The 18,015-nt window shown below is 39.6% G+C and overlaps 1 protein-coding gene and 1 long non-coding RNA gene across 2 annotated transcripts in view; one reads left to right on the top strand and one right to left on the bottom strand.

Moving 5' to 3' along the window:
* The window catches only part of LOC125364721 (cytosolic beta-glucosidase), a 100,646-nt gene extending 91,062 nt beyond the window's left edge, over positions 1-9,584 (top strand). The window contains exon 5 of the mRNA XM_048364365.1: positions 9,156-9,584. Within this exon, the coding sequence (XP_048220322.1) occupies positions 9,156-9,358 (203 nt within the window). The 3' untranslated portion in view covers positions 9,359-9,584. The remainder of the gene's footprint in view (positions 1-9,155) is intronic.
* On the bottom strand, positions 4,097-16,845 carry LOC125364724. The gene is made up of 3 exons (XR_007213563.1): positions 16,834-16,845; positions 15,128-15,129; positions 4,097-4,354 (listed from the first exon to the last, which is right to left on the bottom strand). It is a non-coding gene; the product is annotated as an uncharacterized LOC125364724 (long non-coding RNA).
* Positions 16,846-18,015: the final 1,170 nt, after the last annotated feature.

Genomic DNA, 18,015 nt, shown 5'->3' with positions numbered 1-18,015 from the left:
GCAGTTGAGACCATTTATAAGAAATGGTTGTGTGGTATGCTTATGAGGGCTGTTCCAAAAGCTTCATTCAATTCAATTTCTTTGGCCAAAATAAGGTTCTGTTACAACTAAGAAAGGACCCTGGCTGAGAATACTAGTCAACTCCAACATCCTTAGATTCTTAGACTCAGTTTCATTGTAGAAACTGCTTCTTTAGCCTTTTTGTCCTGCTTGTTGATGGTCACAGATGATCTTCTACTAGACTATGTATGTAAGACTTAGGAGACTATAGAAGCTGGGTATGGAGCCTCTGTTACTTGCTTTGCTGAATTTTGATCTCAACTCACCTACTTAATTGCTTTATAAATTCACCAAGTTTACCTACTATTTCTGGTCATCAAAGGCCTTATTTATAAAATGAGGCCAGTGATAATAATTAATATATCTATCTAGTTAGATAGATAGATATATTATCTATGTAATGCCTATTTATGTCTGTCTATATGTCTCTTTGGTTGATTGCAAAGATGAAATGATTTACTGCAGCCATTAACTTCTTGAAATGATATCCAAGTGCTTAGTAAACACTATGTAACAAATTGTTGTTTTTATTCTACTTTTCTTCGACTCTAATTAAATGCTCACAGTGTAAACAATTGATAAAGTTCTATCTTTCACATAGCCTATAATTATGACAAAAGAGGCGTCTTTCATTTTACTCCCCATTTTCCTCGTGGCACATATTTGTCTAATAAATGTAAGGTAGATGTGGTATAGGTTCCAGGAACTTTGCATGAGGTGCCCTTTCCACTGCCCAGCCAACTGAACTTTGGGACTTTAGCCATATCTGGGTATCCTGGACATGTCCTAAATTCCGTATTTTCACTATTTGTCATGACCCACAATTGGCTCATACACACAGACCTTAATACCATCTCAACTATCGTGCTTTCTCCCAGTGCCCTGATTGCTCTGCTTCTCAGCACCGAGTGCCTTGTGATGACTCTGCAAACTAAGAAAGCTGTTGGTACCCAGATGGGAGAAAGAGCTGAAAGGGACTTCGTTCATTACCTTCCAAGGCAGCTGTAGCCATGAAGCAGTGTGTGTTGAATGTTTACTATGAAATATGCATTATTCATAGAGATTTATAGATATTAATTTATTCAATACATATCACAATCCAAAGATATTATTCTAGATGGGGAATGTGGGTCACAGAAGTAAAGCAAGGCAGGAAAGGAGAGCAAAAGGGAGAGAATGAAGTAAAGGAATTCTGGTGGAAGATAGCTTCCCTGGGTAGGAAGCACTTTGATATGCACGATAAGAACTTCTCTGCTGAGCAGTAGTAACTGTGCAAGTAATAAAGATGAAGAAATTACAGAAGATGACACAGGCACATTCCTAGTCTGATCAGCTTTACAATTAAGATATTTTTATATGGTCTCTTTCAATAGCTTGCTATTTGCGGCCTTTCTTTTTTTTTTTTTTTCCAAAGTGCAATATAAAGAGGAGAAATAATATAGTTAATTAAGAAATCTGTGGAGCTCATTTCTGGTTAATTGGCATTTTCTTATAAAATATTTAAAAATTAACTTTGATATTCAAAGACTCTCTTTTCAGAGAGCCCTAGTTTTTGCTCCCAAGAGCCCCTATCTGCAGGTGGGTCCTCCTGTCTTGGGATTAGCTGGTCAGTGTCCCAGATGATGGCCAGTCACTGGTATTCAGCTGGTGTGTGGAGGGGGCTTATTGTGCATTTTCTATGTTTAGATCTTCCTGATGTTGTTTTATTTTGCTTTTTCCAAAGGAAGGGGAAACAGCCGTTGTACTAGTCCTCTTGTGGGAACATTTATCCAGCTAAAGATGTTCTCTGATTGCAATGCATGTGTGCATTTCAGCCACTCAGTAAAAACACATTTTCAAAGTTAGTGTGGGGGCAATTGCCAGAAAATCGGCTTCAAACTGTGTCCCCAGAAGGTTTTCTCTCTGGCTTCGACATACTTCAAGAGAGATTCTCATAAGCCCCCAGCAAGATCAGGTGGGTGGTTTGGGACTCAGAGTCCAATTGGCAACCACACAGAAAAAGCACGGTGCATTAGTTTCCTGTGGCTGCCGTAACAAATTAGTGCAAACCTTGTGACTTAAGGCAACAGAAAAAAATATTCTCTCACAGTTGTAGAGGCCAGAAATCTACAATTAAGGTGTCATCAGGATTGAATTGGTTCTTTCCCAAGGTGGTAGAGAGAATTTGCTCCTTCCTTGTCAATTGGTTTCTGGTGGCTAATGACAATCCTTGGCCTTCCTTGGTATGAATATATCCTTCCTCTGTCTTCACATTGTTTTCTTCCTGTTGTGACTTCTCCCTTTTTCTTCTTGGAAGGGTATGCTTAGGGCTCACCATTATCCAGGACGGTCATGTTGAGATTTTTAACTGGATTATGCTTACAAAATCTGTTTTGTTTTTTTTTTTTAAGTCAGACCACATTTGCCTATGATCATTTAACCATTTAAATAACCACTTAACCTACCTCACATGGTAAATTGAGAGGATTTTTTTCCCCTGATTCCATAGGCATGAAATTAGACATTAACCAGCCAATGGGCTCAGCAATCTCTCAGTATTGACCCATTTCTGAAAAGTGGTGTGGTCTGCCTTAGCCATCCCCATGTCTCCTAGCATAGAGCTTCCTAGCTAGAATTGCTAGGGTGAGAGGCTGATATTCTCTGACAATTATAAGCCACAGGAAGGAGGCATCTGGAGCTAGAAAAACTACAGTAAACCAACCAGTAGTCTGCTAGAGCATACTGCAGACTTAGATAGAGTCTTGGAGTTGGTTGAGTAGAAAAATCACTCTAATTTTTTTTTTATTAAAAACGGATTCTAAATCATACTAGTTTTCTAGGCTGCTGTAATAAAATGCTACTGTGGAGGTGGTTTGAGCCAAAGAGATTTATGTTCTTTGAATTTTGGGGGTTAGAAATGCAAGATTAAAGTGCTGTCCGGTTTGGCTTTTTCTGATGGGTCTTTCTTTATGATGTAGGTGCATCCTCACATACTCAGACTCATGCTCCTCCTCCACCTTTTCCTCCTTCTTCCTCTCCTCCTGCTTTTCAGTAGTCTGGATTGAGCGCAAGGCTTTATCTCTGCTAGTCAAGGGCTCTACCACTTGAGTTATGACTCCAGCACATTGGGTCTGGTTGTTTTTGTGGTAAGGTTTTGCTTTTTGCCATAGCTGGTCTATACTACTATCCTCCTATTTGTTTTTCCTACTTTAGCTGTGATGATAGGCATATGCTATCCTACCAACTTTTTCTCTGGAGATGAGATCTCCTGATCTTTTGTTGCTCAGGCTGGTCTAGAACTGAGACCCTTCTTTTGTCAGCCTCTAAAGTAGCTAGGTTACAAATTTGAGCCACCTTTGTCACGTCTCTGTCTTTTTTCTTGTAAGTATATTCTTTTACCTTGGATTCTGCAGTTGCCCAAGGAGCAACAAGAGAGAAAAGTGATAGAAACATATCACGGGCTGAGAACTATATATAATTCATGTTATTTCATGGAATCTTTTCATCATCCAGAGGAGTAGGTATCCATGACTCAGTTGTGTCTATGAGAAACAAGCCTCTCCTTAAATTTAACAACGAATGAATCAGGGATTAAAAGCCAAACCCACAGAGATCCCGTTCTCAAATGCTTCTTCAGATTTACTGCTTCCTAAGATGTTTCAAGTTTGTTTCCATGCTTTTTTAAAATTTTTTTAATTTTATTTATTTATTTATTTTTTGGCCAGTCCTGGGGCTTGGACTCAGGGCCTGAGCACTGTCCCTGGCTTCTTCTTGCTCAAGGCTAGCACTCTGCCACTTGAGCCACAGCGCCCCTTCTGGCCATTTTGTGTATATGTGGTGCTGGGGAATTGAACCCAGGGCCTCATGTATACGAGGCAAGCACTCTTGCCACTAGGCCATATCCCCAGCCCCTGTTTCCATGCTTTAAACATAATAAACATGGTTATTGTATGCACCAGTCTGTATGGTACTTGTAATAACTGGGATCTTAGTCCATTGATTTATTTTAATTCAAGCTATTTTGCATGTATCTGTGGTTATGTTTATATACTGTGATTATATAGAAAATACTTATAATAATAATTAGACATCTAGACTATAGATATCTCCATTCAAAAAACATTTGAATGTGTCTCACCTACTTTAATGGTCTCAGGTGTTACCAGTCTATAATCAACTGCATTTAAAATCCAGACATGATAACTTCTGAACAACAAGGTGACTCAAATACTTCACTTTTCAATCTTTAGCTTGCTTCTGGCCACTCTTACATTTACCCTGACAGTTCAGTCTTTTTGGTTTTAGTTTTCTGGTTCTCAAGCTAGACCTCATACTTGGGCCTTACATCTAACTTTTCACACTTACCTTCATCTCAGAAATCTGAAACATTCCCCGATTTCTTCAGACTGGAAAATCTCATCAGGAAAGAGTACTTGCCATAGCTAACAGTTTTATTTTCTGCTTTCATTTTGACCTGGAAATTTCTATCTTGTCAGCTTTCTTAAATTTTGGAATGTTTTATTCAAAACTTTTATTCAGTATATTTTGCTTTTTTTCCTCAGGAGGATATACTGGAATAGAGAGTAGAAGTCGAGAATCCTGTAGTTTTGCTTCTGACTCATTTCTGGTGCTTTACTGCTCTCCAGTTTCTTTTGTGAGGCTGCTGCCTTTTGTATTGTCTTGTACCTCTCCAGTGATTCTTGTCATGGGAGCTTAGCTTTGTGGATTAGTGTTTTTTTGATAATCTCATAGTTTTGCCACATTCATGGGTATCCTCTGTAAGTCCGAGACAATTCCTAGAAAAAGGCAATCTCTTTTTTTTTTGTATAAATTGTAAGAAATAAATCTCAGTGATGCTGAACTCTCCATTTCTGGATTTTTTTAAAGTTTGATAAACACATAATTATAGTATCTCATAAACTAGTAAGTTGAAGACTATTCCTAGTATTATGAAACAATAAATGTCTAAAAAATGAGTGTGTTTCAGTATGAAAACAGGTACAGTAATAAAACATTTCCTTTTGCCCTAAGAATTTGTTTTTTGGCCAGTGCTTTCAGCTTCCTACTATACTTGGTAAGAATGGGGTCTTTTCACACTAGAAAGGATAATCATCCGGTTTGATATGAGCTTTTCAGGTAGCTTGGGATAGGCTGCCTAGAAAACTGACTTTATTCCCATAGGTGAATGCCAATTGACCAGGCTTTTGGAATGTAGCGAAATTTCTGGACACCAAAGCTCAGCTGTGCTAGCAGGGCCGACAGTACTTTGTTTCTGTTCCATGTTAATGCCAGAAGGGTCAAGGAAGAATGGAAAAACAAAGCTTTGTATGTAGAAATTTTCAGACTCTTTCCTATGCATCTCTTTCTTGGGTGGTAGTACTGACTGTCTTTGCTTGTACTAGCTATTCCCAAGACCATATCAGCTGTCAGTGAGTTCTGTGAATTCCAGAAGTAACTAAATGGAAGTGACTTTACGAGCCTCTTTCACTAGCTCCTAGCTCTTGTGAGATGTGAGAGTGGTCTTATGGTTAAGGTTGTATCACCTGTCTTTTTCAGCTTGTGCAGACTGCCTATGTGTGCATGCTGCTGTGGTAATTATTGAGTGTGTGCAGACATGTGTATGAGTATGTAGAGTAGCATGGAATACTTTAATCAAAACAGCCTGACTGGAAGGAGGCTTAACAATTTTTCTTCTTGAATCTATTCATCCCACCTGCTGTCTGTTATACCCTTCCCATAGGCTTGAGGTCCAAATTTACATGCAGTCTCTACGATGGGTACCATTTTTCATCCTTGTAGTCTCTCCCCATCCAAAGTCCTGTTGGTCTAGGCTGATTTTGCCTCCAACTCTGGTTAAAGAGAGAAAGTGAGCTCTCAGAAGTGTCTTCCCTTGCCAAGATTTGGGACCTCATAAATCATGGTGACAAGAAATGTGATGATAGTCTCTTTCTGCTCCTGAGGAGATTGGAAAAGGAGAGACGTGTAGGTTCCAGTGTTGTTTTGCATTTTTTTTCCCCCCATGAAGGCACAGCAAGAAAGATTCTGGCATGATAGTTCTTCGGCTCTAACTAGGTAATTCTCTCCTGGAAGGTCTCTGTAGTGAACATACAGAGGAATCCACCAACCTCACTCAGGGAGTCCAGTGCTTGCTGCTGAACTCCTGGCAGTTAACAATGAAATTGTCAAGATTTCCCTTTTGTTCCCTTCCAAGTAGGCAGGGCCTTATTTTTATCCCCTTGGTTTAGCATGTGAATCAATCCTTTTGTACATGGTTGGTGGGACTGTGTGTTTTCAGAAGCTGTTTGGCTTTGTACCTGGCAGGCTTTCTTGTTGAAAGGAAGTTCTGCAAGTGGGAAAGAAAATATGCAGATTCTCACATACTCCCTGATTGAATTACTACACAAAAGAGATTATTGCTTTTGAATCTGTTATTTGGCTTTGGTTATTTTGATACTCAGAGATATGCCATTCTTAAATTAGATTACTAAAAAGAAATTGTTAAAAGAAAATTCTGTTTTCCAGATTATGGTTGATAAAGTGTGGGGAGAAGGAGGAGACATACATACAAATGTGAATGGATGGGAGAAAGCATATCTTGTAAATAGCTTTATTCCTACAAAGCTTAATGTGTGTAAATACTATATTCTTCATTTCCTAACAACACTTAATTTAAAAGGAGCAGATCCAGTTTGGCTTAATTTCTCTCTTAGGACACTTTTGTAAGGCACGCTCTAAGCAAATGGCCATCATTACTTGTCTCCCTATACCAATGCAGAAGATTATGTGTCAACTAACCAGGCAGGAACTTATGCCTGTGGAATATCCACAATCCCTGCCACCAAGAAAGTTTCATAAGTATTTGGAAATGGCCAAATGTGTTGAAGAATGTGAGTATAATATTAGTACTTTCAAGAGATCTAAAAAAAATATAGATTGATACCAAAGAAAAAATGTAGTCTATCTTACCTTGCAGAATGTTTATAGCTGCAGGAGTCATCTTGGTTGAAAACAATCTGGAGTAGGATTACAATTTGATTTATTACACAAATGTTTACTGCACTCAGTTTATTTAGGAATATTACTGTCTGCTAAAACAAACCTGCTTTTCACTTGATTTTGGCACCAAGGAATGGGTATTAGAGCATTCTATAGAATGGATTTATTTATTCTGGTTTTAAGAAAGAAAATATTCAATGCAAAGAATCACTCAACCTCAGAGTTTTGCTGAACTTAAATTGCTAATAAAAACAAGCTCAATTCCCTGACTAGAGTAGTGAAAATCATTGTAAAATTATTTAGAGAATTCTCTACACTTTGGTGTCTTAACATGGAGTGTGTGGATGAGCTTTGAGACATCCACAAATGAAATTATTTAGAATATTGTGTTTGTTCAATTTTGCAGGAAATGATCCATTTCTTTGGTTTGTTCCTTTTCTTTTCTTCTGTAGTCCTAGGGTTTGAACAGAGGGCTGCATGCTTGTTGTTTGCTAAATAGGCACTCTACCTATCACTTGAACCATACTTCCAGTCCTGTTTTGCTTTGGCACTTTTTAGATAAGGTTTCACTCTTATTTATTTATTGGTTTGTTGGTTTATTTATTTTTGGCTCAGGTTATGATTCCCCTGCCTATTTGTTTCCCTTATTTGGGATCACAGGCATGTATCACGACACTGGTCATCTTGACTAAACTGAATATCTTCCTTACTTTTTTCTCTGAGCTGGCCTCAAATCATAATTTTACAAAATTGCTGGAATTACAGGCATATACCACTAAGCCCAATTAAATACTAAAGGGTTTAAGTACTTAATTTAGATATGGGGCACATGGAACATGCTACAGAATGAATCGCTGGCTTTTACCAAAACTCATGTTGCTATCCTAGCCTGCTGTTGGTATATCAGGAGATGCCGTCTTTGGGAGGTAATTAAATCCCAAAAAGAGAATCATTATGAATGGGATTAAGGATCATACATGAAAAGACAAGAAATCGATCCCTCACTTTTTATGGCATATGAAAATACAAGTTTAGTTATCAACAACACAGGAATACAGGCATAGCCAGAGCTGTGTATTGACCCTTTTTATTTTTCAATTCTGTAATGTGGGGTATACCTGGAAGTCAACTAGCTGGCCCCGCCTGTTTCTCAGTTTTGGGGCCATGTGTGGCTAAGATGGCAGCGCCTAACAACAATGTAGCAGCTGCTACAAGTGTCTTTGGTGATAACCCGGATGCGGTTCTGTGGGCTGTGATGCCTGGCTCTTCCACCCTTGATGGACAGCTCATCCCTCCCCTTCCTGCCGATCTTAGACCTGATTGGCTCCTGTGCCTTATATTAGTGGCATGTACTTCCCCAGTAAACGAGATCTTGCACCGACTTGACTCCCAGGCTGTCTGATTGTCCTCCGGTGAGGGAGGGCTGGGGGCGGGTGGTCTGCTGACCCTTCTCCTTCCTTGGCTCCTCTGGTAGGGGCGTGCCTTCTCTACTCTCCCGAGGGTCAGGGGAGGGGGTGGGGGGCTAAAAACCCCGACATGTAAGACATATCAGTTTGGTCATGGGGATACAAGGTAAACATCTAGGCATGCTGCTACAACATCTTTCCTTTTCCCAGTAGAATTTTGGGGCTATTGGATGGGATATTGAGATATTAGATGGTGTCTTAACTGAACACATCTTTAGATACTATGGAAAAATATGTATGTGTGAGTATGTGTACCCATGAATTAATGATTTGATGAATAAAATATGCCAAAAATGAACAAATCATACCATAACTAGAATAAAATTGTTGTTTAAGACAGAACATGGAAAAGGAGATTGTTTAGTTGATAAATAAAAATTGCATATTTTTTTCTGGATATATACCACATGATGCTCACTGGAAGATGTAAGTGTACTCAGTGTAATGACTACAGCAGACCAAATAACAGATGCATCACCTTCCATGCTATTTGCTGTTATGTGTGGAAAAGAAAATGGAGAGTAGGTTGGCCTATTTCCACCGTGGTTCCCACTAGAGTAGGAAAAAGTCATTGCCAGTGCTCATCATTGTTGTTGACTTTGTTCTCTCAAAACTTCCTGAGAGATGGTAATTTCTCTTTTAAAACCCTTTCAGCCATCCATGTTGATAAAGTCAATCTTCAAGTATATTGTGTGTGGTCTCTTCTGGATAACTTTGAGTGGAACAATGGGTACAGCAGACGATTTGGCCTCTTCCATATTGACTTTGAAGACCCTGCTAGACCTCGCATCCCCTACAGATCAGCCAAGGAGTATGCGAAAGTCATCAGAAACAATGGCCTGGAAGGGCTTCTCTAGAGAGGATGCTGGAAATGTCACCTTTTAATGGAGCCTCTGTTATCTGGAAAAGAAATACACTTAGGTGATAATCTCTTCTAAATCCAAGTTGCTTTTCTACCAACTGATCTGTGGGGACAAAATCTCAGTATACAAGTCTGTGAATGAATTAATGATGGCCTTTATTTCTAATGTGATCAATGAGATTTTTTTTTAAATTGTAATACAAAGCAACTGAAAGTGATTTTTCTATATGCTCTTCTGAACTAGGGAAGGGAAAGAAAAATGAGGGAGGGTATAAAAAATAAGACAAGAAATGTACTCACTACCTTACTATGTAATTGTACTCCCTCTGTATATCACCTTGTCAATAAAATTTAATTAAAAAATCATATTGATCTGGAAACCTCAAGTAATCAGAGATTTTTCTAGAAAGAGTGAATATTAGGTTTGCATAGATAATATGCTTATGACATAACAGCAGAACATTTATTACTACAATACTACTTCTGTGAATCTACTGATTCTGATTACATAGCTATTGTTCTTAGTAGATCCATAAATGTGTGACCCATTTTCCCTACTATTAAATCTATCATTAAAAAACAGATTCAAGAGTCAAATTATGTATTTATGCATTCTAATAAACAAAGGATTCCATTGATAATTCATATTTAATAAAGTGTATTTGTAGCTGTATTTGCTGTATATTTTGTTTTTGAACAAAAAGCTCTTTCCCTTACCTAATGGAATTGTAGAAAAATAATAAATAATAAAATGCAGTAAGTTTTTAAATGGCAGAGAAAGCATCTGGGTGTTGATCTTTAGTGGATAATAGATTCCGTTTGCAAAATGACAACAAATTAAAAGTACAAGTGATGAGAAGAGCTTGGTCTCTAATTATGAATATTTTTAAAAATTAGATTTTAGAGTATCATAAAATAAATCTATGAATGACATGACCAACCAAAAATGTTAGCAAAGGTGGGATTCATTACATTTGTTGTTGAAATGTCTGGGATGCGTACAGGGTTGACTGGAGTTGGAAATTTGACCAAGTAGGGGTGAGAAGTGGACAGAGAATTCCCTCTGGATTCTGTTTTTCCCCTCAGGCCCTCCGGTATGTGCAGAGCACCATTTCACACATTCAAGGAATATGCACTCAGTTCTCCGGCTTGAAGCTCAGAGTTAAGTATTGTCATTCCACTTCATAAACTGAGAAACTGAGGCTGGACAGCCAGACATCCTTCTCAAGTCACATTAGTACTTATTAACTAGATCCTGCATGCTTGCCCTCTGACCTCTCTTCTGAAGCCCCAACATTCTGGGTTGCTGGAGGAGTCTACTGTTTTTTTTTTTTTTTTTTTTTTTTTTTTTTTTGAGGACAGCAACAAGGAAATCAGGAGTGAAGTTATTGATGCAGAAGGATCTGGGGAAGATAGGTTTCTGCATTTTCTCCCTGCTTCCCAAGGAACCTGCCCATTCTTGACATTCTTATGAGACTTGGTTCCTGAGCAGATGCTGTGTCATCATTTCTTTGTAAAACTGTGGTCAATTTTTGGATCATTTTCATGTTCATTATCAAAGAATTATTTACAGCCAGGAACACACTCCCGGTAACTTAAGAAATGGCCATCGTAGTTCAATGAACATGAATGCACAGGAGAAAATTATATTAAGATTAGAATGGTATACCCAGGAAATTCTATTATATCTTTGCCACTGGTTTGTTATTTTTATTGTTCAATGAGACATTATCTTACCATTTGGGGTCATTTAAGAAGCACATTTCCAAATTATATTCATTCCTCTCCTACCCAGCCTTTATTTTTCTTTCACTTTTAGCCATGTATCTTATTTACAATTTATCTGCCTTCATATATTATCATGAGACAACTGAGTTTTCCTTTTAATTAGGATGCTGCTTTGAGGATTACTTCTCCTACAGCACATATTTACAAGTTTTACAACAATACAAATGAGTGTTGTATTTTTGTTACCAAAACCAGAAAATTAATATTCAGATTGTAAATAAAGCAGTCTGTTGCATTTGGCCTACCAGGTGAAATCAAGTTTCCCAGTACTGACACCCGGGTTTCCTCCTTCTACCTTTGCCTCCTGATATGCTCTGGTGGGTCTCAGAGACCAAGTGCATCACAGAGAGAGATCACACAGAGGGGATTTCCCTAATCAGCCCTGTAAATTAATATTACCACAAAGTGAAGGGGGGGAACCAAAGAAACAAAGAAGAAAAACAAAAAAACAACCCCCCCCCAAACCTCTCCAACCTTAAATCCGACAGCCCCTGCAGTATTTCAATTAATGCTATTTTTAATTGCTTGAATTAACATTTGAGAACAAGATTGATGGGCTTGAATCTGTCAAGGAAACACAACATGAATTCTTTAAAATGGAAAATGAGGAGTTGTTAATTATACTTAAAAATCCATCCATACTGTACTTAGATGTCTCAAAGGTCACTGGAGGCTTGTAAAGCACATGCTTTATGTCTGTTTTATCTAAGGGGAAACTTGGATATTGCAATGATGGATTACATCAACTTGCATTTCTTCTTTATTTCTTTCTTGCTCGTTTTACTTAAAAAACACATTTTTTGACAGTGTGAACCCATATTATTTATACCCTGGGAATCACTTTTTAAGAAACTTGTTTTCTAACAATAGTTTATATTTTAGGGCAAGTGTTTTCCGAATTGCTGGAAACCTATATAGTATGACAGGGGGCCGCTCTCATCTTTGATGTGCAAACCCTTGAGAACACCAGGAGAAAATGCCCACCTCAGCCCTTTCCTGAATGAAAGGTTTGACTTCTCATTAAGCCAGTTGTAAAGGAAGAAGCAACCTTGGTATTCATCAATGGAGTGCCATTCAAGGTTTTATATGCTGGGACTTACTATTTGGCCTGTAGATTGTAATGATTTAATTTTTTTTTACAAACTAGAGAATCATGAATACATTTGTAATATACTGAGAAAAAAAAGTCCTGACACCGACTGACCAAAAAGTAGATTTATATGATAATCCTAAAGCATACCAATTCTATTACTTGGTGCTAAGCAGAAAGAAAATAGAATACTGTGCCTCATTACCGAGAGTGCAGAATGTAAATCAAAGCTGATGGAATTAATACTGTTTAATTACCAGCTAGACACCTCACCTGGAGAACACATATTCATTACTCATCACAATATTTTAGGCTCTACCTGTCCTGAGAGGGACATAGTGTAGAGCCCAAAGCGTGGTGAGGTTAAGGAATGCAATTAGGAGAAATTCTAACATACAGACTCTGGCCTTTAGAAGTCTGGGTAATGGCAGTAGGATAGGAGAATGGAACTCAGAGACAGGAAGTAGGATGGAAGGAAGGAAGGAAGGAAGGAAGGAAGGAAGGAAGGAAGGAAGGAAGGAAGGAAGGAAGGAAGGAAGGAAGAAGGGGATCTGTTGTTTAAGAACTAGGCTGTGGGGAAAGGTAATTCTTAGCTGTGAGATGTGAGGAGTGTTTAAACATTTTTATTAGTATAGATTAACTGTGCAAAGCAATGGTTTTAGTGTGACTTTTTTGTGCTAGTACTAGGGCTTGAATTTAGGGCTTGACACTTATCTTTAGCTTTTTCACTCAACTAGCACACTACCACTTGACACACTACCACTTGAGCCTTCTACCTTTTTTGCTGGATAGTTGGAGTTGAGAGTCTCTCAGATTTGTCTGCTCAGCCTGACTGGAAACCTCAGTCTTCAGATCCTAGCCTCCTGCATAGTTTGGATTAGAGGCATGAGCATCTGGCTCATTGTGACATATTTTATTCTTGAAATTTTCTTTGATCATATTCTCTCGTCTTGTTCCCTTTCTCATACTCGTTCCTCCTGATCCCCTATGAGGTGTGTTTCTCGAGGAGAATATTGACAGGCTTTCCTGTTGTCTGTCTGAATCACCCAGACACTGACTGGCTTTTCTGATTTTGCTTGCTTGGCTAATCTGGCATCAGACAAAGGCAAGCTCCACTGTCAAGACTGTGAGCTCTGGGTCTCACCTGTATGTAATCACCTTGGTTTTATGATTTACTAGCCAAGTGACAGTAAGCAATGGACCAAAATTCCTCATGCCTCAGTTTCTCCAAGTGTAATCTAGAAGAGTGACTAACTTTCAAAGCTGCCTACTGCATAATTGTTTAAGAATTGTCCTACATCAAATAATTCTACAATGTGTTCCTTTTATGGGCTCAGGTTGATGTACTGGCAAACATTTTACTTCCAGAGAGCAATGAAGACGAGTTGTGAAATTATTGAGCTTTCAACTTTCCCTCCAATGCCTCCTTCTCTCTCTGTGTGTGCCTCCCTGTAAACTAGAATACACAGTTCTTATTACTTTAATAGACTGTGAATTGATTTGTGTGCACGATAGACCCGGCTTAAGGTTTGGCAGAGAATAAACATTTTTTTTCCCGCCTCTGTGTTTCATTTTTGTACAGTAGAATGCCTCCCTGAAAACTTTCCAGTTTCACCGCCTTCTGATCCTACTGTCTATTATAATTCCACCCGATGGCAAACTTTTCCTTATTGACTCTAAATTACATTTAATCCTGTTAGGATCACTTTTTATTGAAAGGCATGTGTTGTGATGGCATTGATGGGAATCCAGCAACCGAGATGCCCAGCCAGAGGAAAATAAACTCTTGGAGCTCTTTAATGCTGTCATTTTCATGCTGGGCCCAGCTGTGTAGCCTCTTGAAGGATGGAGGGGATCGGGGTGCTCAGTGGGATAATGGTGAGCTCCCAGGCGGTGTGGAGAGCTCTCCACCACAAGAAAATAATCTTTTGAGCTCAGTGGACTAAGAACCAAAGACCATTTTGAGCTAAGACACAATAATTCTATTAGTGAAAAGCCCTTGCAGGAGGAAATTGACTGTGTGAAAATCTGTGCACAAATTAAAATAACAGGGCAGAGGGGAAAAATATCTCTATAAAAGATTTCATGATTCTAGTGATAATATCCTTGTCACATTAGGTTCTAGGGACCTAAAAATATAGGATTTCTCTCCCCCCACCCCCACCCCCCATGGCCTCTTGGTTGCCTTTTTCTCAACTTTAGCCTGTGCAATGAATCGGTTCCCTTGTGCCTATTTGATGGATTTGGATGCTATACAAAAGCAAACTATTGCTTCTTATCATCAGAAAGTAGAAAATAAGGTCTGCATATCATTGCTGTATGTTGACACATTGTAAGATTGATGTCATTTAAAAGCTCCATTTTGGCTAAATGTATTGAATGTATAAATTCCTTATAATTTGCATGGAATTTTCTAGTGACAAGTCCTGTGAATATTGTTGTTTTGATATGGCGTGTAAAATCTATTTAAATGCATACCTTGGTGTAGAATAGATTCATTAGAAAGGGTAAGGGAGGAAGGGGAAAGCTGTCAGCACAAATGCTGTTCATTTCCTAAGGTGACAGAATGCAGAAGTCCCAAGAACTGTTTAACTGTTGAATAGCTAATGTCACACATCACAGCCCTTCCTGCAGAGGTGGGACCTTCTCATTTATTGGATGGCAGCTGCAAGTTTAAAGCTTATGCTCTATTTCCCTAATTCCATGACAAAGACAACATGAGCAATGGGCTGTCATGTATTCGAAAATGGTGCCATGTAAGTAAATAAAGCCACGGTTCATAATTCTGTAAAAGGATGATGGCAACATTTATTCTAGATTTAAGCAATAATGAAACAGATGATTCTTTGAGCTCTAACAGTAGACCAGGGAGTTTACTGTGAACACATCTCTCTCCTATTCTACAGGAAAATGATAGTTGCCATCTGAGCCTATTTTCACCTGCCTGTCTTTTCTCCCTCCTTCCTTCTCATTCTGTATCTCCTCTTTCTCTTCTCTCCTCCCCATGGCTTTTCTCTTCTCTTCTCTCTCCCTGCCTTACTCTTCTATCAGATATTTATTAAGAATCCATCTTGACTCATACAAAATGGGTCAGCTACCATGACTTTTCTTTTTAAAAAATTTTTTTTGTTTCTTGTCACAGTGAAGAACAGAGGGGTTTCATATGTAAGGCAGTGGGTACATTTCCTGTTCAACTTGTTACCTCCTCCCTCATTTCCTTCCCCTCCCCTCTTCTTCTTTCCCTCCTGAGTTGTACAGTTGGTTTACACCAAATAGTTTTGTAAGTATTGCTTTTGGAATGGTTTGTCTTTTTATCCTTTATCTCTCAATTTTGATATTCCCTTTCCCTTCCATAGTTCTAACACCCGCATGTACAGTATCCAGGGTACTTAGATGAGATACAGTGATAGCAGGGGTACAACCACAGCAAAGGAATATGAGAGAAACAAAACAAACAAAAAACCCCAAAAGATACAGTTTCACATGGCATGATGAAAACAGTTACAACAATGATATAACACTTGTTTCCATAACGTGGAGTTCATTTCACTTAGCATTATCTTATATGTTCATAAGGGTATAGTATTGGGCTATTGTGATCTTCTGCTATGACTACCCTAATCATGTACTAATTATTCCCTATGAGGGACACTATGACCAAGACCGAAGAATTAAGTTTAACAGCAGCAAGATGGTTGACTAGAAGCGCTTAACATTCTTTATACAGAAACACCAAACAGTAAACAAACAACTGAATTAACTAAAGGAAAGCTTCAGAAAACAGCACACAAAAAAAAACCCAAAAACAAAAAACAAAAACAACCCATGGAGTAATCCTGGTAAGCACACAACCCAAGATGGCTGTATAGAACAGAGGAAACATTTGACTCTTTCCACCCACTCCCCTAACTGATAACATGATGGAGCCAAGAGAGGTATCTCCAGGTAAGGAAAAGGCAAGTGAGAGGATGTGACACAGTGGACACATGTAGTCGTCACTATAGGTTCCCAGTGTCCTCTCAGCCTCTGAGCCCAGCGGAGGAACTTCCCCAGAGGCCATAAGCTAAGCCCATGTTGGGACCATGGAAACTGTACTACTTCGGCTGTGCATCATCTTAAACTAAACCACTACTAAAGTATGTCCTATTCTGAGCAGAAGCAGCCGTTGAGCCCTCCTCCCTGAGGATCCGCTGCCCACATCCACCTGGCAATGATCCACCCACCAGCAGAGCTGCTTCTACCTCTTACCTACAGTTCAAGGCAACTGCAGAACCACTCCATTCCTTCGTGATGGGTGCTGTTGCACCCTTCGCTTAGGGCTGGGTTGGGGTAGCACCTTGCCTCTTGGGGCTCAGATCCCTGACCTTCTGTCATAGTCATATCCCTTGAGTCACATGTGAAGTAGCACCCTGACCTCTAGTGACCTTGGGTCTTTGGTACACTCCATCAGTCATGCCCTTCCACGTCTGGCTCACCAGAGAAATGGGCCACCACTGCAGTTCCACACTGCTGTAACAGCCCCCCCCCCCCAGGATCAAGAGCTTCTGCTACACTGTGTACACACCATTTAGTGACACGCAGTGGTAATGTACAGTGGTTCCCAATCAAAGCCAAGGGTGATGCTGCACTCTCCCTTTAGGGGCCGAGCTTTAGGGGCTGAGCTCTGCCCCTCCATCCTTCAGCTCAGACTGTCATAGAACCCCACCTGCCTAGAACTGAAGTAGCACCTTGCCACAGGAGTTGATGAGGTAAGTGCCTCATGGCGGAGTAGATTCATTGCTGTGCTGCCCCTACCCAGTAGGGCTGTCTCAACAGAGTGACATCTTGCCATTACTGGGTACTTGCAGCTTTTACACCTAGCTTCAAAGAACCTGAGCTACTTCTGTGTCCTAGCATCCTAGGGTCCAGGCTCACACTGTAAGATAATTCATCCCCTGATGCTCAAATTGCCATCGTGTCTGGTTCCTACAGGATTTAATATTACAGCTGACCCCTGGCTCCCTAATTCATACCTCTGTAATATCCTTTTTTTCTTCAGAGTCATGCCAGTTCTGGTTCGTACTCTCAGGATCAAAATCACAAGTACAGACTACTCACCTGGGCCTGAGGGACCAGAAAGTTCCTCAGACATTGAGAAGTCTATCCATTTGACTTGAGCTCTGTGCAGGCACACTTGTTCTTCAAGTTCCAGATGCAAGAATCGAAGCCTAGGAATCTGGTTCTATAGCTTTGCTAAGCACCTGTGCCCTGGATCTCAGGGATATGGGGTAGCTTCTACCTGTGATAGATCTGACACCAGGGAAGAATTGTTTCAACCAAGACAGTGTGAAGGGAGAGAGAGAGAAAAAAATCACCCCAGAAAGATCCCTAAAGCCCTTCTCAACCTGTGTAGCCACTGTCACTAGTCCTCAGCCAAGATCACTGAAGCATGTGCTGTCACTGTTGATGATAATCATCACTGAAGACCCCGCATACAGAGGATACCCCTGTGCCCATGGAACCAGAGCTAGTGCATCCTGCACAAGGGTCACCCACAGGCACGTCACTGCTGCATGTCCGTTCCCATGAAAATGACTATGTGACGTGTGGAAGAGGAGATAGCATCCACAAATGTGCAGACCATAATGCAGGAACACAAGAGCCCCCCCAATAACCCCCAAATAATCAAGGACACTTGACAAAACTGAAGGATTTCAAAAAATTTTCCAATAAATCTCCCCAAAGAAATGGAAATGAATATATTGCCTGAAAAGGAAATAATCTGAAGAAAACAC

This window comes from Perognathus longimembris, chromosome 16 (assembly GCF_023159225.1).
Source record: "Perognathus longimembris pacificus isolate PPM17 chromosome 16, ASM2315922v1, whole genome shotgun sequence".
NCBI lineage: Eukaryota > Metazoa > Chordata > Mammalia > Rodentia > Heteromyidae > Perognathus > Perognathus longimembris.
This window is presented reverse-complemented; position numbering and strand designations above follow the sequence as displayed.